This window comes from Dromiciops gliroides, chromosome 1 (assembly GCF_019393635.1).
Source record: "Dromiciops gliroides isolate mDroGli1 chromosome 1, mDroGli1.pri, whole genome shotgun sequence".
In the NCBI taxonomy this organism is placed as follows: Eukaryota; Metazoa; Chordata; class Mammalia; order Microbiotheria; family Microbiotheriidae; genus Dromiciops; species Dromiciops gliroides.
Genome location: NC_057861.1, coordinates 743569720 through 743597260, shown reverse-complemented (window position 1 = coordinate 743597260; position 27541 = coordinate 743569720). Strand labels below are relative to the sequence as shown.

The following is a 27541-nucleotide window of genomic DNA, read 5'->3' as shown; positions in this document are numbered from 1 at the left end:
TACTGATCTCATCAAGGGAAGGGAAGTTATGAACCCAGTTCTCATCACTGCATCACAGCCCCCAAAATAAGGTTAACTATATATTAACACACAAGAAAAGGCTGGTTGCAGGTACATCACTTGTTCCAGAATTAGTCATTTATATGAAGACCTGTTACCTGGTTAAAGTAAAAATTCAAGTAAAAGCCAGATTAGGAAAAAGGGAAAACAATGTTGTAATAAAGTGCCTGGGATAAAAAGAAGGGCAAAAACCAGTCAGTCTCAAAGAGCTCACAGTCTAGTGAGGGAACACAATAAGTAAACAACTATGGACAAATAAGACTGAAGCAGGAAAAATCATATCATCTCAGAAGTAAGGCACTAACCATAAGGACGACTAAAAAAGGTTTCCTGTAGAAAGTGGGATTTTAGCTTGGACTTGATGGAAGCCAGAGAAGTCAAAGAGATGGCCATGAGGAGGAAGAGAGTTCTAGGCATGGGGAACACCCAGAGAAAATGTCCAGAAGCCAAGCCCAGTGGTGCTGAGCAGAGGTACTTCCCTGGCTCTGGCTGTGGCTGTGGGTGGGGAGGAATGAGCACATATCTGAGGAGTATGGTGCCAGTACCCTAGGGAACAACAACATTTTTGGGACAGTGTGGTTGGGGGCTCTAACCATGGCTTCCTAATCCTGAGCCCCTGGAGAGAATTCAGAAAATAATAGTAAGGGGGACCTGAGGCCTAGGGCACCATTACCCACAACTTTGAATTAAAACCTTATTATAATAATAAGCTACTAAAAATAAAAGAAAATTAAAATGAATATGCAAAGGAAAAAGAATCCAACAATAGATAGCTACTTTGGTATAAAAGAAGATCTGGGTTCATATTCAGAGGAAGATAATGAGGTAAAAAAAAGCCACTTCTACTCCAAAGAATAGCATCAAATGGTCACAAGCCCAAAAAGAGTTCTGAGAAGAACTTTAAAAAAAAAAAGAATTCTGCCTAGAAGGGGCAGATAGGTGGTGCAGTAGATAGAGCACCGGCCCTGGAGTCAGGAGGACCTGAGTTCAAATTTGGCCTTAGACACTTGATACTTACTAGCTATGTGACCCTGGGCAAGTCACTTAACCCCAATTGCCTCACCAAAAAAAAAAAAAAAAAAAAAAAAAAAAGGAATTCTGCCTAGATTACTGGGATTAGGATGTTATGGCAATACTACATGTTCTTTAGGGGCAGCTAGGTGGTGCAATGGATAGAGCACCAGCCCTGGATTCAGGAGGACCTGAGTTCAAATATGACTTCAGACACTTGACACTTAATAGCTGTGTGACCCTAGACGTCACTTAACCCTCATTGCGCTACAACCAAAAAAAAAAAAAAGAACTTATAAAGGAATTCAAAATCAAATAAGAGAGAATGTGGGAAAATTAGGGGAAAAATAAAAGCAATCCAAGAAAATTATGAAAAGAAAGCCAACCAATGGGAAAAAAAAGATATAAAATATTAAAGAAAAAAAACTCCTTGGGACTTGGGAAAGATGAGTTGAATGACGTTATAATACACCAAGAACTAATACTAGAAAAAAATGGAAGAGAATCTGAAACATCTCATTAGAAAAATAACTGATCTGGGGAAAGGATTGAGGAAAGAAAATATAAGAATTATCAGACTACCTGAATGTTATGATCAAAAAAAGAATCTGGATACAATAGCATTAGAAATTATTAAGGAAAATTGTCATGAAGTTCTAGAACAAGGGGGTAAAGTAGAAATAAAAAAAAAATCTACCAATCACCATCTGAAAGAGATCTATGAGAAAATAATTATTAATAATGTTTTTGGGGGGACTCCCCCACAGTTTAGCTCAGGAACTTTAGCTGGTCTTTCAGAAGTCAAGTTACAATAGAGATGAAACTCTAACTCAGTGAAGTAAGGAGATTTAAACCCCACCCATTTGAATCTGCCTTTGCCCTCAGAGAGTTTCTCCCACTAATGTCATCATGCTAGAGCTCATTCTAATATGGGCCATCCTCAGGTCATGTCAACCAATGGAATTGAATAATGCTAGCCAATTAGCTTTGATCAGTGGGTAAGGAGCCGCCTCTATCAGTAGAGGTAAAAGGATCACAAGGTGAATGCCATTCTGGGTTGCACTCTAGACTGGGAAGGCTGTCTAGTTGGTGAGTGCTCTCATCTTTAGGTAATGTAAAGCTTCTGAACTCTGCTTGTGGCCATGTGCTCTCTCTTAGAGACAAATACTGTGATGGGGAATTTTCAGCTTATGTTAAATGTGATCAATGCTCTTCTAATATTTAATATACTTTAATAAATGCTTACTATCTAAATGGGTGCAATGGCCATTAATTTATAAGTAGCAATATTTTAGAAACCCCAGCCTAGTTTCCCAATAATTTAGCCAGAAACAGCTAGTCCAACAATAATTTATAAAATACAGATGCTAGGAAGAAATTTATGGGAATATCTTAGTCAAGTTTTAAAACTCCTGGGTTAAGGAGAAAATATTGCAAACAACATGAAAAAAATTTAAATACTGCGGATATACAATCAGGACTTCTCAGGATGTAGCAGCTTCTATTCTAAAAGACCATAGGTCTTAGAACACTATATTTCAAAGAGCAAAAGAGGTAATACTGCATCCAAGAATAATTCACCCAACAAAGTTAAGTGTAATCCTGAATGGAAAAAAAAAGGTGGACAGTTGATGAACTGAAAGACTTTCAGGTATCTGTAACAAAATGACCAGAATTCAATGGAAAATTCTATATAAAAGATCCAAAAGAAATATGAGGAATACATTAAAGACTAATTATTAGGGACTCATTAAGGTCAAACTTTATATATATATGTGTATATATTATATATATGAGAATGAAAATGTTATTAGTATTCTTTTTTTAATAAATAAAAGTATTTTATTATTTTCCAGTTACATATAAGGATAGTTTTCAACATTTGTTTTCACAGGAGTTTTAGTTCCAAATTTTTCTCCCACCCTCCCTTCCCTCCTCCCACTACAGAAAGCAGTCTGATATAGGTTGGTTATACATGTACAATCACATTAAACATATTTCTGCATTGGTCATCTTGTAAAAGAAGAATCAGAGCACAAGGGAAAAACCTCAAAAAAGAAGGGAAAAAAAACAGCCCCAAAGTAGAAACAGTATGGTTCAATCTGCATTCATAATTCACAGTTCTTTTTTCTGGATGTTGAGAACATTTTCTATCATGAGTTCTTTGAAACTGTTTTGGATCATTGCACTGCTGAGAAAAGCCAAGTCTATCCCCATTGCTCATCACACAATGTTGCTGTTACTTTGTACAATGTTCTGGTTCTGCTCACTTCACTCAGCATCAGTTAATGTGAGTCCTTCCAGGTTTCTCTGAACTCCTCCTGCTCATCGTTTCTTATAGCACAATAGTATTCCATTACATTCATATACCACAACTTGTTTAGCCATTCCCCAGTTGATGGGCATTCCCTCGATTTCCAATTCTTTGCCACCACAAAGAGCTGATATAAATATTTTTGTACATGGGGGTCCTTTTCCCTCTTCTATGATCTCTTTGGGATACAGACCTGTTAGAGGTACCACTGAGTCAAATGTCTCATAGCCCTTTGGGCATAGTTCCAAATTGCTCTCCAGAATGGTTGGATCAGTTCACACCTCCATCAACAATTGATTAGTGTTAAACATTTTCCACAGCTTCTCCAACATTTATTATTTTCCTTTCTTGTCATATTAGCCAATCTGATAGGTATCAGGTGGTACCTCAGAGTTGTTTTAAATTGCATTTCTCTGATTAATAGTGATTTAGAGCATTTTTTCATATGGCAATAGATAGCTTTGATTTCTTCATCAGAAAACTTTTGTTCATATCCTTTGACCATTTCTCAATTGGGGAATGACTTATATTCTTATAAATTTGATTTAGTTTCCTATATATTTTAGAAATGAGGCCTTTATCAGAAATACTGGGTGTAAAAATTGTTTGCCAGTTTCCTGAATTGGCTGCATTGCTTCTGTTTTTACAAAAACTTTTTAATTTAATGTAATCAAAGTCTTCCATCTTGTCTTTCATAATATTCTCTAACTCTTATTTAGACATAAATTGTTTTCCTCTCCATAGATCTGAGAGGTAAACTATGCCTTCTTCTCCTAATTTATCTATGGTATCACCCTTTATATCTAAATCTTGAACCCATTTTGACCTTATTTTTGTATAATGTGAAAACGTTGGTCTATGCCTAGTTTCTGCCATACTGTCTTCCAGTTTTCCCAGCAGTTTTTGTCAAATACTGAGTTCCTATCCCAGAAGCTGGAGTCTTTGGGTTTATCAAACAGTAGAATACTAGAGTCATTTACTACTGTGTCTCCTGTGCCTATCCTATTCCATTGATGCAACACTCTATTTCTCAGCCAGTACCAAATAGTTTTGATGACTGCTGCTTTATAGTGTAGCTTCAGATTTGGTATAGCTAGTCTACCTTCCTGTGCATTTTTTTCATTAGTTCCTTTGATATTCTTGAGTTTTTGTTCTTCCAGATGAATTTTATTATTATTTTTCTAACTCTATAAAATAATTTTTAGATAGTCTGATTGGTATGGCACTGAACAAGTAAATTAATTTAGGTAGAATTGTCATTTTTATTATATTAGCTCAGCTTATCCATGAGCAATTGATATTTTTCCAGTTACATAGATCTGATTTTATTTGTGTAAAAAGTATTTTGTAATTGCGTTCATAGAGTTCCTGGGTTTGTCTTGGCACGTTGACTCCCAAGTATTTTATATTGTCTGTTACTTTAAATGGAATTTCTCTTTCTATCTCTTGCTGCTGAGCTTTGTTGGTCATATATAGAAATGCTGATGATTTATGTAGATTTATTTTATATCCTGCAACATTGCTACAGCTGTTAATTGTTTCAAGCAGTTTTTTAGTTGATTCTTTACAATTCTCTAAGTATATCATCAAATCATCTACAAAGAGTGAAAGTTGTGTTTCCTCCTTGCCTATTCTAATTCCTTTAATTCCCTTTTCTTCTCTTATTTCTAAATCTGGGAAGAGGAGTTCTAAGATCCTTTGCCTCTAACATTATAGGAATCCTATATAAAATATCTACTTAATATTAGCTTAATGAAGAGAATTTATCCACATCTTTATAGATTTTTCCCCTGAATAAATGAAACTAAAATTTTCAAAAAGTATCTGTACCCTTTTAAATTCTGAAAACCTAGTTTGTACGCTTAAGAGAAAATCCAGGATTACCAATTCTGAATTCACAAACGCATTTATTCTTATTTAGGAAAATAGGAACAGAGACTTAAAGCAAAAAGGAAACTCAGAAGTCATCTGGTCCCATTCGATAACGTTTTAGATGAGGAATTTGAGGAACAGAGAGATAAAGTGTCTTTTCCAAGGTCACATAGGTAGCAAGTGGAAGAGCAAAGATTTTAACCCAAGGCCTCTGACTCTAAAGTTATTGATCTTTCCATTGCACTGTGTTGCCCTTTTAAGGAAATAGTGTAGATTTTCTCTGAATTTCACTTATTTACTTAAAAACCACTGAGTGATCAGTATATACAAGGTGCTCAGTCTCTCGGGGATACAAAGATCCCACAACAAGCCTAAAAGAACTTACAGCCTGAGAGCAGAGAGAAGATGTGAACAGTCAAAATATGAGGCGACTTAAGAATGGGATAAACAGAACGTTAGATTATCCTAAGAGGTAGGAGATCACTTCCATGGAATCATGGAACCAAAGGCCTAAAAGGGACAAAGAGATCTAGTCTGTCACCCTTATTGAACTAATGAGTATAATGGGGAATTACCTTGATTTCTATAAAAAATTGGCAAGACAAACTGTGTATCTGGCAGAAATAAAATACGTATCAACTGTAGGAAGAAAAGTTACCCAAAAAGGGTTGTGTATTATCCTATCACACCCATATAATCCAATCTATTATAGTTTTATGGTTTAAAAACTACAGGAGGATTTCATGAGGAGTCATTATTTATTAACCAGTCAATAAATATTTATTAGGTACCTACTATATGCGTAATACCTACTATGAGAGCATTCTAGGCATAGGGGACAACCCAGAGAAATGCCTGGAGCTAAGAGATAAAGTGTCTTGTTTATGGAACAACCAAGAAGTAAGGGTCATTGGATCTACCTGGAATGCCCGGTAAGAGGATGCTGTATTTGATCCTCGAAGGTACAGGGAGTGACTGGAGTTTACTGAACAGGGGCAGGTGGTTTGACAGGGTCAGAATCCCACTTCATTAGCTCCCCACCCAGGCAGGCTATTACAATAGTCCAGGTGTGTAGCGGCTGCACCAGAGTGATGGCAGTGTCAGAGGAAAAGAGGAGGCATGTTGGCTTGGCGATTGACTGGAAGCGGGAGGTGAGAGGCAGTAAGGAGTACAGGATGACTGCTAGGTTTTGAGCCTGAGGGACTAGGGGGAAGGTGGTACCTTAAACAATGATAGGGAAGGTAGGAGAGGGGGAGGCTATAGGAGAAAACTTATGAGCTCTGTTTTAGACATGTTAAGTTTCAGATGTCTACTGAACATCCAGTTTGTGAGACTGGAGGTCAGCAGAGAGGTTGGGGCAGGAGAGCTAGACGTGAGAAGCATTAGCACAGAAATAGTCATTAAGTCCATGGGAACTGATGATATTAACCAAGTAATGAAGAAGAAAAGAGGACCCAGGAGAGAATCCTGAGGGACACTCTCAGAGAGTGGGGTCTGTATGAGGCTCGTGAAAAGGAGACTGAGAAGGAGCAGTCAGCAAGATAGGAGGAAAAACAGGAAAAAGTCGTGTCCCAAAACCCCAGAGAGAATCAAAAATGTCAAAGGCTGCAGAGAGGTCAAGGAAAATTATTTGGATTTGCCAATTATGGGATCACTGGTAAATGTGGAACAAGAAGTTTTGGTGGAATTTAAGAGGTTAAGAAGAGAGTCAAAGGAGAAAAAGTGGAGGCACCTACTCTAGATGGGCTTTTCAAAGGGTTTAGCCAAATAGAGCAGAAGAGACAAAAGATGATGGGTTAAATAAAAATACTAAAAGAATTACTTCCTAAAACAAAACATTTAATAGTTATCTAGTAATTCATATAGGTAATTATAATTTAAATATGATATATAAAAATAAACTTAGTTTATTCCACATATTAAACTATATGTATATAAGAACACACTTGTTATTTAATAAAGAAAATTCTCTCCCAATTTCCAGAAACTCATTTCTAAAACACTTACCTCTCCATGGTTGAAAAAGAAGCATAATACTGTAACTAGGCCTCCTAGTCGACTCCCACTGTGAAAAGAAGATGAGTATATGTCAATGTAATTCAAGTACAACAGGAATTCAGATCAAATTTTATTACAACAAAATGATTTTCTCACCCACTTGCAACAAAATTTAATAAAGCATAATTTGAATTCAACAAAAACATTTTGTGGAATTCACAACAGAAATTGACCTGCAGTTTATTTCCCCAAGAAGTAATTTTCCAAACTTAAAAATGGACAATACTAAAAAGAAATCAAATAAATCAACAATGTACCAATAAGAAACACCTGGAGTCATTTTGATACAAACTCATTATCATTATTTACTTTTTTAAAAAAATTATTTATTTTGGTTTTCAACATTTGTTTAGATAAGATTTCCAATTTCAAATTTTCTCCCTCCCTCCCCTCTCTTCTTCCCTCCCCTAGACAGCTGGTAATCTGATATAGGTGTTTATATATATATATATATATATATATATATATATATATATATATATATATATATATAAAATAACCTTAAACATATTTCTGCATTATACGAATAGTTATACGAGAAGAATCAGAGCAAAAAGGAAAAACCTCCAAAAAAGAAAACAGCACCAAAAACAAAAGAAATAGTATGGTCCAATCAGCATCCATATTCCACAGTTCCTTTTTTTTTTTCTCCTGGATTTGGAGAGCCTTTTCCATCATGAGTCCTTTGGAACTATCTTGGACCATTGTATTGCTTAGAAGAATCAAGTCTATCACAGTTGATCAACACATAATGTTGATGCTACTGTGTACATTGTTCTCCTGGTTCTGCTCATCTCACTCATCAGTTCATGCAAGTCCTTCCAAGTTTCTCTCAACTCCTCCTGCACATCATTTCTTACAGCACAATAGTATTCCATTACATTCATATATCACAACTTGTTCAGTCATTCCCCAATGGATGGGCAGCCCCATAATTTCCAATTCCTTGACACCACAAAAAGAGTAGCTATAAATATTTTTGTACATGTGGAACCTTTTCCCTTTTCCATGATCTCTCTGAGGAAAAGACCCAAAAGTGATATTGCTAGGTCAAAGGGTATGCTTTATAGCCCTTTGGGCGTAATTTCCAATTGCTCTCCAGAATGGTTGGATCAGTTCACAGCTCCACCAACAATGCTCCAACAGTGTTCCAATTTTTCCACAGCTTCTCCAACATTTATTATCTTCCTTTTTTGTCATTTTAGCCAATCTGATAGGTATCAAGTGGTACCTGAGAGTTGTTTTAATTTGCATCTCTCTAATCAATAGTGATTTAGAGCATTTTTTCATATGGGAATAGATAGCTTTGGTTTCTTTCATCAGAAAACTGCCTGTTCATCTCCTTTGACCATTTCTCAATTGGGGAATGACTTGGATTCTTATAAATTTGATTTAGTTCCCTATATATTTTAGAGATGAGGCCTTTGTCAGAAGTACTGGCCTCAAAAATTGTTTCCCAGCTTTCTGCCTCCCTTCTAATTTTGGATGCATTGCTTCTGTTTGTACAAAAACGTTTTAATTTAATGTAATCAAAATCATCCATTTTGCATTTCATAATATTCTCTGTCTCTTGTTTGGTCATAAACTGTTTTCCTTTCCAAAGATCTGAAAGGTAGACTATTCCTTCTTCTCCTAATTTACCTTTGGTACATTATTTACTTTTAAAGAAAAATTCTCAGAGTCCTTTAGCTTTCCCACTTTTAAAGAAATTATTGGGGGGGGGGGAATAAAACTACAGGGCCAAGAAAATGCAAAGCAGGGATCTTATCCTTGGCCCTACCATTATAGCACTCTCAGTGTATTCAGAGACAAGTTCAACTTCCTTAGTCTCACCCTCAGGAGTCAATTTTCTCCTTTTTATTTAGAATATCCAACTTTCCTCCAGGAGTCAATTTTCTCCTTTTTATTTAGAATATCCAACTTTCCTCCAGGCTAAGTCTAAAATGTGAAGGGTGAGGAAAGGTAATTCTATTTCACTCCCAGCTGGGTGTAATCACTGGATAGCCTTTGGCCCAGGATTTCACAAAGTTGCTCAGATACCACCCAACCAGTGGGATTCCCAATGGTGAAATGCATGGTGAGATTTTGACTGAAAGGAAAACTCATCTTGAAAGTGGTCCTCTGATCCACATACCCTAAGGTAATCTCTCTCTGAGTAAGAATTCTCCCCTTTCACTGAAGACAGACTTGGCTTTTATAAATGACAATGGGCTAGGGAGAGAGACCATGGCCTTTTAGAGTTACATACACTATGAGCCCTTTTATTCAGAGAATAAAAAGAAATTCTTGTTATAACTGAAACGACTTTGAAATGTATTTTCTATTACACGTGACACATACTAAAAGTGAGTCTCCATTTCTGAAAAAGGCAACTTCTATAAAACTGCTCCACAATATGAGCACCAACTGTCAGAAAAAATAGATTTCTTGCCTTACAATTTTTTAAAGTTCCAAGGACTGAACATACTAACCATCTACCCAAAGAGAATTGGGCTTTTATTTACTGCTTTTATTCAGTTGAAAACGTGTGCTCATTCATTCATGTGGTTTCAATTAGGATGTCTAATGCAAAGTATAAACCTGGAAAAGCACTAGGATTCCTTCCAAATTTGTTATTCCAGGATGTGATAACATTCAATGAAGGAGATATCTTCTTCCCTTCTTTGGATCTCCAGCACTTAACTCAGTACCTGGTGCCTAGTTGGCACATAATAAATGTATATTGATTGACCAAAAAAAAGAAAAAGAAATGAAGGGCTGACAAACATCTGGGCTCATCCACCATCTCTGACATCTGTGTCAATCTTTGAAAGTCTGGAGCAACTGGTGGCTAATGTTATTTTACCAACATTTGTTAAATGCTTACTGTTGTGCACAAGGCACTGACTATCCAACAAGTAATTAAAAAGCGCTGCTTCTTTACTGGGCAGTAAGCTTGCCAGAGAGGAGGCAGATGATCTCCAGAACCAAAAGGTGAGCAGAACCTTTGTTTGTTAAACAGCAAGTGTATGGCCCAGTCAATTAAAAAAAAATGTGAAAAAGACCCAGGAAGCAAGGACAGTTGCAGCTTCTGGGGATAGTGGTCCTTTCCCATCTTTAAGCCATCTTTGTAAGCCACAACTTTTCTTTGTTCATGGGAATACATAAACATCTCTGTGCAAAACATACTATTTTGGGGGGGAGAATTCTAAATTTCAGCCTCTTTGTGTCTGTCTCTGTCTCTCGCTCTCTGTCTCTCTGTCTCTCTCTCTCTCACCTATGCACAAGGAAAGGTTGGTTCTTAAGCCTAATTATTTGTTAATGGACTATTTCCTTAACACTGGACTGGGTACAAAAAGGCCAAATAAACCAACCCCTATCCTCAAAGAATTTAAAGCACATTGGTATATGGAAGACTTATGGATGTTAACAGAGAGGGTATAACACAGGTGACCAAATGATAAGGGCTAAAGAGGAATATTGGAGGTGAGAGAAAATCTCACCAGCTGGCGGCATCCAGAAAGGGTAAGCAGAATAGGCAGGAGCCAAGCTGGGTACCTGAAGGATAAGGAAGGTTGTGAAAGGGAGGGATGGAGGAAAAGTGCATTCCTAGCATAGGGAATGGCCTGTGTGAAGGCAGGAAAAGAGGACAGGGTGTGCTGATTGGGGGGAATGACTAGTATCATAATGGGGGGGGCAGGAAATGGAGTTCAGGAAGATAACTAAATGAAGGAGAGCTGATAAGGGAGACTGAAAGGAGATGGTTAAGTGACAGGTTACGGAATTTGCATTGTTTTTTAAATTTCAGAGGCAACCTGGAACAACAGGGAAGTAACATTATCAAACCAAAGTTAATTCAATTCAAAACTAAGATTTCTACCTTCCTCCAGAATTCCTATAAGCAAAGAAGCAACACTGCTTTCAGACAAGCTGCTTGACAAAGGAAAGAGCCAATGATTTGCTTCTTCATCTGTAAAATGAGGGGGTGGATTACATGGCCTCTGAGGTCTCTTCGACCACACATCTATGTCCCTGTGATCCTGTGTAATTGCAAAAACTAGAAGCACTTTAAATGTACAACAATAAGAGAGTGGTTAAATCAAGTGGAGTCCATTACTGTAATGGAATACTTTAACACAATTAAGATGGACGTGATGCAAGGAAATCTGAAAGGATCTTTAAGAAATAATTGGGAGGGGCAGTTAGGTGACACAGTGGATAGAGCAAAGGCCCTGGAGTCAGGAGGACCTGAGTTCAAATCCGGCCTCAGACACTTGACACTTACTAGCTGTGTGACCCTGGGCAAGTCACTTAACCCCAATTACCTCACTAAAAAAAAGAAAAAATTTGGGAGTAAACACCATAGAATCAGAGGAATAGAATACACAGTAACTGATATCATATATGAATGAATGGCCAGGATAAAAAGATCCAGATGGGATCTTAGATCGACTGAGAAAATATTACACTGCTTTATGTGCTTTAATTAATTTTTATTAAACTAGATTAACAGTTATTTAACAAATATAATTTTGTGCTCATGTTAAATTTCTAATATAACTTTTAATTTAACAATAATCAAGCAAAGTTCTCTCAGTTGTTACTTTTCGAAGAATATTTATGACCAGCTGAAAGGGAGCCTTTAGGTAGCATTTTACTCTATCAAATCAATCTTTTTTTATTATAGAAAAGCAATAAGGTCAGTGGGATCCTGTATTCTTTACATCTTTGAGTCTAGTGTAATTATAAAGATGAGGTTTACTGTATGTCTTATGTAAAAGCCCACCTGTTTTCTTCTCCCTTCAATAAATCTTTCAAATATTTTAGAGATAGTAAAGTTGGCCAGTGGTCAGAAGTTAGTGATATTCTCTTGTTCGCTTTCTTCAGTAATCATGAAATTCATGACATTTTCAAGCAACTGGTATACCCTCTTTTGAGATACCAGGAGAATAAATTGCTCAAAGCTCTTAAGATTGTGCAAACTTTTATACAAGCATTGATGACAATGACAATCAGCACAAGATCAAGCAGAGCTCCCTGGGACCTCCAATGGACACCTCCCATAATGACAGACCTTGGCCCCTTTGTGTTACTCTCTGACTCCCGCCCCCACCAGTTCTGCACCAATCTCCTCGCATCATCACTTAGTCCATCACCTTGCTTTCTCAAAAGCCTTCCCAACCCTTGAGATGATCTAGCATGCAACCCAAGCCTTTCTCTTCTCCAGACTTAATATCTCTAGTTCCTTCAAACAATTCTCATTTGACACAGTCTCCAGGCGTCCCACTCCCCTCGCTGCTCTGATCTGTGCACACGTTGTATCCCCCAGTGAGGTAGCAGCTCCCTGCAGGTGGAGGCCATCCCTTTTTGTCTTAGTATCCCCCACACCTAGCCTAATGCTTTGCATTATAACATTTAGGGAACTCAACTGATGGGTTTTTGTTGGTTTATTTTTTTTCTGAAAGAAAACATTTAGAAAAAAATACCCTGAGGTATCACTACCTCAAAGGCTACCTATACCTACAAAGGGTCAGGAAATTTACTGATAAAGGTGATTACCCAAATGCATTTCCAAGTCACCTGTGGTGCTATATACAATATGTAACTTTTGATTTTAAATCATAATGAAGATGTCAATATCAAAATAACCCTAAAAAAAATTTGGATTAAGAAAACAACTGTAGAGTAGCATATTATAATTTTTTAAATATACTGGGGAAAAAACCCTACAGTCTAACAAAGACAAATATGTGCCTTATAATAAGAATAATTAGTATCAGAAAATACAAAGTATTTGACTCTACATGAAAGGAAATCAATTTAATATGTTGGGAATTAGATGGAAGATCCAATTTGATTTGCTCAAAGTATAAGTTGCTGACTTAGATTAGTATGAATCAGGAATTAGTAACCTAGGGCCTGCAGGCCAAAAGAGGTCCATTAGCTGTTTTTATACAGCCCATGAGCTGAGAATGGTTTTTACCTTTTCCAATGTGCTTTACTTTTAAATATAAAATTACATTTTAAAGTAAATATACTTTGTTTTTAAAAGTAAAACGTATACAAAATATGACCAAAAGACAGTGGTTGGAGTGGATGCTACTTGTCCTACACTTCTGAATCAGAATCTCCAAGAAGATAGGGAAAAATGGTGTTTGTTACACCTGGTTGGGAATCCTGTTAAAAATATCAAAGAAATGGAACCTGAGAATAAGGACCAGCTTGGAAACAAATTAAGAAGTAAATATTTCAGGATTGGATGGAAGATGGCAATTTGTTTAACTAGGCTATGGGCCTGAGGTGATAGAAGGTTGAGCACAGATGCTTTCTAACAGGTGACCTGATGTCTGTTTTTTTTTAAAATTGTTTTCTTCCCCCAGACAACGAATAGACATCAGGAAAGAAGGGAGGAAATTAGGAAGAAATAAGAAGAATCATCAATAAGAAGAGAAATAGGGCAACACATATAGTTATCGCTAAAAAGAATCTTTAAAATAGCAAAATCTCATTTAAATACAATGATAAAAAGATCAGAGATAATCAACCTGATCCTTAAAAGTTTGGCTTTGGGTGTTTTTCCACCTCAAATAGACTATAATTTTCTCGAAAACAAGAACAAATATCACTTTTCCTCTAGCTGCTGCACCTAATGCACAATGCAGCACATAGAATTGTCAGTAAAAAGATGTGCTTAGCTTTATAAATAATGATGTAACTACATAAATAAATGAAACAGAATGAGTCCTTAAAAGTGCCTTCCCAGGGCAGCTAGGTGGTGCAATAGATAAAGCACTGGCCTTGGATTCAGGAGGACCTGAGTTCAAATCCAGCCTCAGACACTTGACACTTAACTAGCTGTGTGATCCTGGGCAAGTCACTTAACCCTCATTGCCCTGCAAAAACAAACAAACAAAAAATGTGCCTTCCCCCCAACCCACAAATGACTTTAATGTTCCTGAGTTGGGGAGATCTTTATAATTCCTTTTAATATTTTTCATAGCCACTCACATAATTTCATTTCAAAATGTATACTATAAACATCCATTATGGGCAAATACTGTGATACATGCTATGAATATTGTCTTGCAATTATCCACTGACATTTACTTCATCATCCTGTTGCTACCTTGGGAGTTGTTCCTATGTTAACATTGCCTCTCTTTCCTTTCATATGCCACATAGTAGACTAAAGGAGTCACGGTCATTGTCTTTACCTAGCTTATCCCTCCCAACTATACAACTGTAAGATCCTCCCTTTGGATGAAAATCAGGTGGTAAAACATGGACTTTTATCTTCATCTGGTTAAGAAACATAGATCTACCTCCTCAGAGCCCTGTCCAACACTATCTTACTTACAGGAACATACAAATGAGGAAAAACAAAGTGTGTGATGGGTGTGCCTACAACATATAAATTAGCATTAAATGACTGCACATTATACTTCAATTTTGTGTCCTCTCTTTGCCAACAAATTTTGGGGGGAGGGGCGGCTAGGTGGCGTAGTGGATAAAGCACCGGCCCTGGATTCAGGAGTACCTGAGTTCAAATCCGGCCTCAGACACTTACTAGCTGTGTGACCCTGGGCAAGTCACTTAACCCCCATTGCCCCGCCAAATAAAAAAAAATTTTTTTTTAAATTTGGGGGGGAAATGGGTAATCAAAAAAAATGACAGAAAAAAACTATCAGAAAAAGTAAAATACACTAGAGAATTAAGACATCTTGCTATCACATTTTATGCTATCAACACAAAAAGTAAAATTTCATACAGTGTACAGTATAAGCTTAATTCAAGATTGTTAAAAGAAGCTACTCAAGTTCTTTTTATGGTGGCTAAGAATTGGAAATCAAAGGAAAGTCCATCAATTGGGGAATGGCTGAACAAGCTATGGTATATGATGGCAATGGAGCATTATTGTGCTAAAGAAATGACAAGCAGGATGATTTCAGAAAGGCCTGGAAAGATTTGTGTGAACTGATGTATAGTGAAGTGAGCAGAACTAAGAGAACATTGTACACAGAGACAGCAAAACTGTTTGATGAAGAACTGTGAATGGCTTAACTATTCTCAGCAATACAATGATCGAAGACAATCCCAAAGGACCAATGATGAAGCATACTAGTCATCTCCAGAGAAAGAACTGATATTGATTGAACACCGACTGAAACATGCTATTTCTCATTTTCTTTCATTTTTTATTCAAGTTATCTTATACAAAATGACTAATATGGTCATGTTTTGCATAATTGCACATGTATGATTCATATATGATTGCTTACCACCTCAGGGATGGGGGAGGGTAGGGAGGAATAAAATTTGGAACTCAAAACTTTAAATATAAATGTTTATTTTTTTCTTAAAAAGCTACCCATTTCTCTGCTTGATGGTCCTCATAAGTAACTCCACTCATTCAAAAAGCTTTTATTCCATCTCTAATTTGATGGTACCCTTGAAAGGTCTCTGCTTGAAGAGTACTAATAGAGTTTGGCAACTCCATGACCCATGCTGCTAAAATGTTTACCATTTGAACTTCTAAATTTTAATAATCAGTCAGTCAAGAGCATTTATTAAGTATTTACTATGTGCTCAGTTGACTGGCCAGTCTTTGCTCATTTTGAGAACTCGGAAATACATACATCTGATAAAAGTTAACTTTCCATTTAATTCAATCATCAATTATTAAATGCCTACTATGTGCAAATAATTGTGTTAGGATGTAGATACAAGACAAAAATCAAATAGCCCCTGAGCTCAAAGAGTTCACTTTCTCTCAGAAGAAACTACATGTACACATGTGAAACAGACAGAAAATATGCATATTACATAAATACGACATAATTTCAAAAGGGAGAGGAGACACTAGCAAGTTGGGGACTCACAAAAGGCTTCATGAAGAAAACAGAGCTGGAGTGATACTTTGAACAAAGCTCTAGGGAACTACAAGAGGCAGAGGCCAGGAAGGAGGGCATCCCAGGCACTGGAGATGGTCTGCACAAGGGCAAAGAAACAGAGGTTGGAATGTGGGGAATGAGCAGACAGCAGGCCAGCTTGGCTGGACCATAAAGAGCATAAAGGAGGAACAATGAGCATTAGGCTGGAGCCAGGACATGACCAAACAGAGGCAACGGCAGCCAGCGGAGCTTCTCCAACAGGGAAGGGATACGGTCAGATTTGGGCTTTAGGAAAACTCAGAAGAGTAGTTAGGTGGAAGGTAGATTGGAGAGGGAAGAGAGAGGCAGGTACATCAATGAGGAGGTCACTGCAGTGGTTCAGGTGAGAGGTGAGGCTGCATGAATGGATAGAAGGGACTGATACTATAGATACGAGAGTCGAATTAACAAGACTTGACAACTGATGGGATATGGGCGGGGGGGGGGGGGGAGGTAGAAGGGCAAGAGGACAAGGATTACACTGAGAACATGAAGCTGAGTGTCTGAGACAATGGTGTTAGCCTTGACAGAAATAGGAAAAGTTAGAGAGAGGGATGGGTTTGAGGGGAAAGAGGAGGGGAGCTTGGGATGCCTTAATACATTTGATTTGAAATGTCCAATAAGTCGCTAGTGATGTGGGAAGAGAGCTCGGGACTTTAAGTCTTGAGTGGTCCTGGATACATCAATCACCTACATAGAGATAAATGAACCCAGGGGAACTGATGAAATCACCAAAAGAGAGAGTCTAACGATCATCTTTAAAGGAGACTCAGGACAGAGCCTTAGGCCACACTCACAGAAGAGGCCATAGATAACAATCCAGCAAATGACACCAAGATGGACTGATCAAGCAAGCAGAAAACCAAGAGAGCAATGTTTGAAAACACCCAGAAAGACTATTCAGGAGGGAGGGTGGTCAGCAACATCAAATGCAGAAGAGAAGTCAAGAAGGAAGAGGACTGAGAAAATGTCCTAAAATGTGGCGATTAAGTGATCACTGTTAACAGTTTTAGTTGCATAATGTAATTGGAAGCCAGATTAGAAGGGGCATTCACACAGAGGGGTTGGAGTTGCAGAGGACCTTAGAAATGAACTATACCTCTGACGCTTAGTTTTACAGATTAGAAAACAAGCCCTGGGAGTTGTTCAAGGACTTGCCCAAGTTCACAGGAAGTGGCAACAAAGCCAGTGCTCAACTCTGAGATGCTCTGACTATAAACTCAGCGTTCTTTTTTATCTTAAAAGTACTTTATTATTTTCCAGTTACATGTAAAGATAGTTTTCAACATTTGTTTTTATAATATTTTGAGTTCCAAATTTTTCTCCCTCCCTCCCCAAGACAGAAAGCAATCTGATATAGGTTATATATGTACAATCACATAAACATATTTTTGCATTGGTCATGTTGTGAAAGAAGAATCAGAACAAAAGGGAAAAAACCTCAAAAAAGAAAAAACAAACAAAAAAGTAGAAACATTATGGTTCAATCTGCATTCATATTGCACAGTTCTTTTTTTCTGGATTTGGAGAGCATTTTTCATCATGAGTCCTTTGGAATTGTTTTGGATCATTGTATTACTAAGAAGAACTAAGCCTATCACAGTTGATCATCACACAATGTTGCTGTTACTGTGTACAATGTCCTCCTCGTTCAGCTCACTTCACTCAGTATCAGTCCACTTAAAAGTCCAGGTTTTTCTGAAATCTGCCTGCTCATCATTTCTTACAGCACAATCGTATTCCATTACATTCATATACCACAATTTGTTCAGCCATTTCTCAATAGATGGTCATTCCTTCTATTTCCAATTCTTTGCCATCCCAAAGAGAGCTTCTATAAATGTTTTTTGTACATGTGGGTCCTTTTCTCTTTTTTAAAAACCCAACATTCTTTTACTACAGCACCATTTTCATATATATATATATATATATACACATACATACATGTATGTACATATATATACATACATACACACATATACATATATAGTTTTATTTATCATTAAAGTATTTTATTCTTTTCTAATTACATGAAGAGTTTTAAACATTTGTTTTCATAAGATTTCTAGTTCCAAATTTTTCTCCCTCTCTCCCTTCCCTCCCCCCTCCCCAAGAGAGAAAGCAATTTGGCATAAGTTATATATGTACATATGTATATATGTATATTAAACATATTTCTGCATTAGTCATGTTGTGAAAGAAGAATTAGAACAAAAGGAAAAAACCTCAAAAAAGAACGAAGAAAAAACAAGTAGAAACAGTATGGTTCAATCTGCATTCTGATTCCACAGTTCTTTTTTCTGGATTTGGAGAGCATTTTCCATCGTGAGTCCTTTGGAATGATCTTTGACCATTGCATTGCTGAGAAAAGTTAAGTCTATTACAATTGATCATCACACAATGTTGTTGATACTGTGTACAATGTTCTCCTGGTTCTGCTCATCTCACTCAGCATCAGTTCATGTGAGTCCTTCCAGGTTTCTCTGAACTCCTCCTGTTCATTGTTTCTTTTTTGTTTTGTTTTGTTTTGGGTTTTTTTGGTGAGGCAATTGGGATTAAGTGATTTGCCTAGGGTCACACAGCTAGTAAGTGTTAAGTGTCTGAGGCCAGATTTGAACTCAGGTCCTCCTGACTCCAGGGCCAGTGCTCTATCCACTGCGCCACCTAGCTGCCCCTTGCTCATTGTTTTTTACAACACGATAGTATTCCATTACATTCATATACCACAACTTGCTCAGTCATTCCCCAATTGATAGGCATTCCCTCAATATCCAATTTTTTGCCACCACAAAAAGAGCAGCTAGAAATATTTTGTACATGTGGGTCCTTTTCCCTTTTCTATGATCTCTTTGGGATAAAGACCTAATAGTGGTATTGCTGGGTCAAAGGGTATGTATGCACAGTTCTATAGTCCTTTGGGCATAGTTACAAATTGATTTCCAGAATGGCTGGATCACTTCACAGCTCCACCAACAATGCATTAGTGTTCCAATTTTTCCACAGCTTCTCCAACATTTATTATTTTCCTTTTTTGTCATATTAGCCAATTTGATAGGTGTCAGATGGTACCTCAGTTGTTTTAATTTGCATTTCTCTAATCAATAGTGATTTAGAGCATTTTTTCAGATGGCAATAAATAGCTTTGATTTCTTCATCTGAAAACTGGTTGTTCAAAATCCTTTGACCATTTCTCAACTGGGGAATGACTTGGATTCTTATAAATTTGATTTAGTTCCCTATATATTTTAGAAATGAAGCCTTTATCAGAAATACTGGATGTAAAAATTGTTTCCCAGCTTTCTGTACAGCACCATTTTCTAGCTCAGAATCTTCAAGCCAAGCGTTTTGGTTTCTAGACTCAAACACTTTGGAGACTAAGCATTTTTATATCATGTCTTTAAGGCACTGTCCCCCAAAACTGTCCATTCTCCCTACTCTAGAATATAAAAATGTCTTAGGAAAAAAATCTATCTGGCAGAGTGGATAAATCACTGGCCCTGGATTCAAGAGGATGTGAGTTCAAATTCGGCCTCAGACACTTGACACTTACTAGCTGTGTGACCCTGGGCAATTCACTTAACCCTCACTGCCCCACCAAAAAATAAATGAATGAATGAATGCATGCATGCATGAATAAATAAATAAGGAAAAAACCTATCACCAGGGTCACAATTAATAAAATATTATTTTAGAGAAATGAACAAAATTACTTCGAATGAGGAGTTGGAAGTCTTGAACAGGCCACTCTCTGCTACTTAAGTAACCCTAAGTAAATCCCTCAATCCCACTGGGCCTCAGTTTTCTCATTTGTAAGAGGAACATGATCTCAAAGAGCCTTTCCAGATGTCAATCTAGGATTCTGTAACATGTCACCCCATCAGCAAAAAAGAAAGGGCAGGTTTGTAATCTAGTGCCATCCCCCACTTTGATGACTCTCCTTGCTCCCCTCTTTCCCCATTATACTCCCATCCTCACCCCCGGCTTTACTTGCAACTCAAGTTTGCAGGAGATTAGCATGACAAAAATCACAAAATGTTATTACTGACAAAACTATTCTGGATCACAAAGGTTATAAGCAATCTACCTAGCAATATTTCTAGCATTATTTCTCAGAATTCAAATGGTACTATTTATAGAAAGACTCAGCACAGTTTTACATTTTCTTCTCTTTATTCTGAACATAGATCCTAAGAACATTCCAGCCTCATCCCACTCTCTTAAGATTAGAAGGGTGACTAAGCTAATGAACATAGGAGGAAAAACATTGAGGAAGTAGTAATTTAAGGGACTTCTAAAAATATTTTTTTCACGTTCAACAAAAATAAATACAACTAAAGCAATTCTGGAGGAAGATACAGAGGTAGGAGAATCTCCCTAACCCATTCAACCCAAGTAAGATTTTAAGGAGAACAGTGTTATATTTTATTCTTGCAATTAAATGAACAATTTCAAACTAAAGCTCTTCCTTTAAAGATCAGAAAAACCAGTGAAATGCAATTATGATACTGATAACCATCATTTACAGCTCCTTCTGTCCACTCTCTTCTCACAGGGTTGGGTTTTCTTATCCCCTTGAACTGTCACCATCCTCTTCTAGCCTGTCTGTCCTCACTTAGACCCAGGGGACCTTAGTTCCATCATGTGTAAAATAAGCTGCGTTGGATAACCTTTGGTAAGCTCCAATGCCCCAGCCAGCTCTAGAGCTAGGACCCCGTGTCCAATGCAGAACTCACCATCCTCCCCACTACATCCACCTCACCCTTTCCAGTTTCATAACCTTGGCGCCATCTCCATCTTCTCACTCTGCTTTGAGCCCACGTTGAATCAGATGCCAAATCAGGAGACTCTGCCTCCATGACACCTCTTGTAACTGTCCCCCTTTCCCCAGTCCCTCCACAGTTCTCTGAATCCAGGCTCTGCTTGCCTCTCCCCAACCTCCAGGCTCTCCCCACCTACCCCAGCCATCCCTCCTTCCAGAGAGGCCACACTTATGCTCCTACAGCTCAGGTCAGACCCCATCTCCCCAACCCCAGCACAAGGAGCTCCAATGGGCCCCCACTGTCCCTGGAGTAAAATACAAACTCCTTTGCTAGGCATTTAAACACCTTCCCCATCTGGCCGCCGCCTATCTCATCCAGCTAATTACAGTCCTTAGTATTTCCCATTCCAGCCAAACTGAACTTGTATCCCCCATCCATGACAGTCCATCTCCTTCCTTAGGTCTAGAATGTCCTCCCTTCTGACCTTCTCTTCCCATCCCTAGCTCCCTCGCCGCCACCTCCTTCAAGTGGCCTTTGCTGATTGGTCCCTGTCAGTGCGACCCTCCTCCAAATCAGGCTGGATTTGTTTATAAAATCTTGTAATCACTGATCAGTAAACATGAACTCCCTGAGCACAGGGCCTATCTCACTTTCATCCCCCAATGCCATAAGTACACATGAAATGCTTAATAGGTGTTTGCGGATTGACTGGTACTCTCTCCATTCTCTGTCCTCCCCAGAGCTGCCAAAACAGCCTAAAAGGCAGGTGATGTCACCTTGTGACCCAGAAGCTTTCAGGGGCTCCTGCCTCTCGGACAGGGATTCTGAACCTCTCTTTCGTCACAGACACCTCTGGCAGTCTGGTTAAATCTCCAGACTCTTCCTCAGAATGTTTTTAAATATATGGAATAAAATACATAGGATTGCAAAGGAAACCATTTTATGTTGAAATGTCATTGCCCAAATATCTTAAAAGCCAAGTTCCCAGGCCCTTGAGCAAGCGAGTGCATAGACTCAACCCCAGATTAGGCGAACTGTAGGATCCAATTTAAATGCTCAGCTTGGCATCAAAGGCCCTTCCCATCCAGCTCCAGGTGACCATGGAGTCCAGACTCATTCCACATTAGCCTGTTTATTATTAGCCACACACTCCACTCCAGCCAAGTCAATTTATTTGCTATTCTAGAAAGTTGTCATTCATCTCCCACCTCCCCATCCCACCCCAACTTGTGCCTCTTGGAATTCTCAGTTTCCTTAGAGGTTCAACTCCCATGATGCCTTTCCTGACTTCTAGTCCTCCCCACAACGTGCCCGCCCCTCCTCCAATGTATGGCATGTATTTATCTGCAGACAGCCCAGAACAAAAATGTGAGCACCTGAAGAGCAGAGACCGGTTTGGGGTTTTGTCTTTAGATCTCCAGCAACCAACATAGCTCCGTGCATACAGAAGTCAACTAATACATTTCTTGTTGAAACATTAAGTTTCTGGGGCAGCTAGGTGGTGCAGTGGATAAAGCAGCACTGGCCCTTGATTCAGGAGGACCTGAGTTCAAATCCAACCTCAAACACTTGACACTTACTAGCAGTGTCACCCTGGTCAAGTCACTTAACCCTCATTGCACCACAAAAAAAAAAAAGTTTCTTGCTGAACTAAACTGAATTTTAGAAAAGGTGCTCTATCATTGAGCAAACAAGCAAACAATAACAACCTTCATGGAAACCATTTTACCTTTTAAGGTTTTTATGGTAACATTTATAAAGTGAAGAATCATCAGAACTAGAAATATTCTTTTCCCATGTGCTCCACCATGTGCTCACAATGCACGTCTGTCTGATATCTTAAAAAGACAGAAATCCCAATGGATAAGCTAGACTAATTGCCTGGGATTATTTACATTCATTAGAGACCCACAATAGTTTATCTGTAGCTTTATTTTCTCTATGTGTGAATTCTCAGTACAGAATATATATTAATGTTTATACGAAGAGTAAAATCATTTAAGTGGGACCTAATTTTTAGATTCTTTATTCCATAGTTTTTGTAAACAAGACTGGAAAAATCACTGAAATGATTAAATAGGTTATTGTTCTCTAATGAAAAAACCCGCCACATTTTTTTTCATTAAACTTATTTTGCAAAACCTATCCCAAACACACTGCAAACTCATGGGACTCAAAATCCTTACCTTAAGTATGTGCCATAGATGAAAAACAAAGCCATCATCAGCCCGTTTAATAGAAAGATCACGGCGACATAAAAGCAAGCAGGGTCTCCCAGTCCTTTAAAAAACAAACAAAATGACTCGCTATGATGTAACAATCTACAAGGATGTCTGAGTGTTTTTCTGTTCCGAAATATTTATAACTTTGTTAACATTTGCTTACTTAAAAGACTTCAGAGCTACTGAACAACCACATCTCTGTTCTTTTTATATACCAACTGCTGCAGGACATGAATTAAAGGCACAGTGTTACCCTGCAAAGAAACTTGCCTTCACAGCTTTCTATAGGACTAAGCCCTTCTCCTCGGGTGACAGTCCAGCATATCTTGGTCTGAACGCCAATCAAGTCCGTTATCCAGGTATATGTGCGATACCAGCTGGCTAAGACTACCTAAAAAGAAACAAGAGGGAAGACAGATGAGGAAACGCCCTTGTTTATTAGGGTCCTGACTGTCACAGAGGGCCCAGGGACACTTTCCCATAATTTCTCTCCATTTTCCTGTCCGTTTTGCTCCCTTCACTCTAATAAAACAAATCCTCCAAATCTCCTGGGTCTTGAAGATTTTCCTTGATGCATCATGCTTTTTGCCAGGCAGTCTTATCACTTCCACACTTCAGATCGATTTTCTCCAGAATGTCTTAACATCACAAAATGAAAGGACCACAGATTTAGGTCTAGAAGGGTTTTCAGAAGTCATGTACTCCAATCCTATCATTTACTGATGGGGAAACTGAGGCCCAGAAAGGTCACATGACTTGTTCAAGGTTGTGTGAGTATTAAGGGATATAGCTGTTCATGCTTCCTCTAATTCCAAAGTCACTGCTTTTTCCACTGCTCCCTAAACATACAGGCATCTTACACATGGACACAGAAAAGTTCTCAAGTTTTGACATGATAAAATCCTGCCTGAACTAAATCACAGGCTCAAAAGCCAGGAAGCACATCTTTTTTGTGTTCCTAACCCTAATCAATCTATCAGTTGGGCACCTAAGTGGCACAGCGCCGTGCCTGGAGTCAAGAAGACTCCTCTTCCTGAGCTCCAATCTGACCTCAGACCTTCCTAGCTCTGTGACCTTGGACAAGTCACTTAACCCTGTTTGCCTCAGTTTCCTCATCTGTAACATGAGCTGAAGCAGGAAATGGCAAACCACTCCAGGATCTCTGCCAAGAAAACTCCAAATGGGGTCACAAAGTGTCAGACACAATTGAAATGACTGAACAACAACCAACCGACCAATCAATCAACCAATACACATTTATTATGTGCCACTCACTATGCTAAACAGTAGAAATAAAAATACAAAAAATAACATAATCTCTATTCAGAATAACCTTACACTCTAGCAGGGAATACAAGCATATGTGTATGTGCGTATGCATACATACATGTGCACGAACATACAAATACCTATATATGCATAGATATATGAATATGTATGCAGATACGGGTACATAGACACACACCCCCCCAAACAAAAGATCAGCACAAAGCAGTGAAATACCAAGACGTTTCAGAGCACCAGAAGTTGGGGTGGTGTTGGTGGGGTTGATGAGTTCAGTATCTGGGTCACCGTCATATGCACACCCCACCCCTGGCCACTTACCCAGTGTCCAACTCTGCTATCATCCTCACTTCCTTTTCAAGCCCCCCGCTCAGGGAGCTTTTAGAATAGCCTGAGTGAGTGGTGATGATCAAGGGGACAGCTGCAAAAGTGATTGTAAAAGGTCGAATAGGTAGGACTTGAAAACCAATAAAATAGGAAAGGGAAGGGAAAGAGAAGAGGCTTCCCTTGGAATCCTGCATTAGGTGCCTGCTTCAAGTCTCTCCCAATGCCTGCCATTCTCACAGCTGCAAAAGTGATTCTCCTAAAGAACAGGCATGACTGTCACCATCAACCCTATTCGATAAATTTCAATGGCGCCTTACTGCCCTCAGGATCAGACATCCAGTGCTGTTTGGCATTGAAACCCCTTCAACCTGCTAATACTTTCCTTCCTTCTCCTCTGAACTTCTTGCTGTCCTTCCCGTAGGGTTCCATGCCTTTTCAATGGCTGTGCCCCAGGCCTGGAATGCTCTCTCCTCACCGCCTCCAAAGCCTGGCTTCCCTGGCCTCCCCCTCCCCCTGCCCTGTGCCTTCCCTCTAGCATTACCTTCCATATATATATATATATATATATATATATTTGTCTCTCTCTGATCCTCTGCACTAAGCACAACGCCTGGGACTCAGTGACCATTTAGCCAAGGCTTGGTGACTACTAACAGGAGGTGACACGCCATGGATGAGGAACAAGGTGAAGGCCAGTTTGGCTAGGTCCCAAAACAAAGCAGGAGGAATAGAAATCGAAACTGGGGCCAGGCTATGAGGACCAAGTGCAACAGGGCAGGCTGAAGCTGATGGATCCCTTGAGCTTAGGAGTTATGAGCTTGAGGGCTAAAACTGATCACGGTCTGCACTACGTCAAGCAACAACATGATTAGGCTCTGGGCGGTCAGGGCCACCAAACTGACTAGGAAGGCGCAAATCAGCCCCATGGGAAAAACAGAGGTAAATGTTTCCATACTCATCACTATGCAGCGAGCAGACCACACTTTCAGCCAAGAGGAAATAGAGGTGCACTCTCTAAAAGGAAAAGTGAAACCATCTTTAGTACAGTTTATCCTCAAGACAATAGGAAATCACGAGGATCAAACGTAAAGGGCAGAAGTGAGTAGGCCAGACCTAAGACAGAGAGACCCACTCACTAGCAGGCTGTGAATAAGCTAGGCAGAAAGTGAATGAGGACCTGAACTGAAGTGCTGGTGCTCTAAGCAGAGAGATGGGGGTGGAGGTAAGAGAAGGTAGAGAAGGAAAAACAGCAAAATCCGGCTGGTGATTGGCTACATAAAGCGAGGTTGAGGAAAACTGCAAGGTTACAAACTTAGGAGACTGAAGAATGGTGATTTCCTCAACAGAAATAGGGACATTTCATCTATCTCGCAGATGCTTAATGAACACTAGATGTATAAAGTACAATTCTACAAAACTGACTAAGTGATTTCAACGTAAAAGATTTTCATTGAAAAACCAACTTTTTTTCAATCATTTGTAAGATTTCATTCAGATGAGCACTCCCACCTGGATGATGCAGATTTCAGCTCTATTACGTGATCACAGTCTATGGAAGAGGCTGGAAGCAATAGAAAGAGCAGTCATTCCAATGAAACCAAAGCTCTTCCAAAGTATAAATTAAGCAAATCTGCAAACCAAATGAACAGGATGGACATTCCTAAATATAAGGCCACATGAGAATTTAAGGAACTTATGTGTAAATGTTTGTTGTCCAACAGGCACATCCTAGAAATGACAGGGGGTGGAAGGAATATGGGGGTAGTAGTGAGAGCAGGTGGCTTCCTATGGAGGGATCAGTGACACAGTCTTTGAAAGTTCAGCCAGACACAAAGGAAGGCCAGGTGTACAGCCCCACACCAAGCATTTCTTCTCCTGAGGCTACAAAAAGAACACTCCCCTTCCTTCTCTCAGCCTTCACTGCTAGGAGTTTTCCCATCACTGATGGTAGAGAAGAAAGGTCTCATTTCCCTTCCCTTGTCTTTCTCTTCAGTGCTCGGACAAATGACACAATCACCGTATGTACATCAGTGCATGGGCTTGTAAATTTTCTTAGCATCAAAGAGACATTGGCCAATGTCTCCAGGAACAAAATTTACCAAAAAGAGAATGAATTTTATGAATTTCATCAAGTTCATACACAGCTGAGAATTTCTGAAGCTTTTATTGCCCCATACTTTGCTAGGCTTGCCACTCCCCCCTTCACAGAAGGAAATTGGTTCTAGGTCCCAGGGGTGATGGAAGGATGGTGCCTCTTCAGAGCTAAAGAGCAGCTATGAAGGCCTCTCTGACTTGTTTGTGGAGAAACTAATGTGAAGCTATTTTAGATGACTTGCTTCTGGGCAGGAGGTTTGTACAACGCAGAACAGCTACCTCAGTGCAATCCACTCAAAATTAGCCCTTGGCACAAAACATTCTGGGGGGCCGTGAGAGGCCTGGGTGCAATGGGAAGAGCCTTTGCTCTGAAGTGGCAGACCTGGGGCTAAGTATCAGTTCTGCCTCTTACTACCTGTGTGACCTTGAGCCAAGTTACTTGATTTCTCTGCCCTTCACACTTTCCTCTGAAAAGGAGGAGGTGGGATTCTCCACAGGCCTTTCCAACTGTAAATCAATGATCTTAAGTAGTGCGTACCTTTATTACACGGACAGAGAACACTACATCAGTGGAAACAGAAACAGTGTTAGCAGCATTTTCAACTTTTTCTTGAAAACCAAAAAGGATCT

The 27541-nt window shown here is 38.9% G+C and overlaps 1 protein-coding gene across 1 annotated transcript in view; it reads right to left on the bottom strand.

Annotated features, from left to right (window-relative positions):
* LOC122735647 (probable C-mannosyltransferase DPY19L1) overlaps positions 1–27541 on the bottom strand; it is a 123946-nt gene that overhangs the window by 60042 nt on the left and 36363 nt on the right. The window contains exons 5-7 of the mRNA XM_043977361.1: positions 23477–23597; positions 23171–23264; positions 7265–7322 (exon numbers count right to left, since the gene is read on the bottom strand). Coding sequence (XP_043833296.1) covers positions 7265–7322; positions 23171–23264; positions 23477–23597 — 273 coding nt within the window. The remainder of the gene's footprint in view (positions 1–7264; positions 7323–23170; positions 23265–23476; positions 23598–27541) is intronic.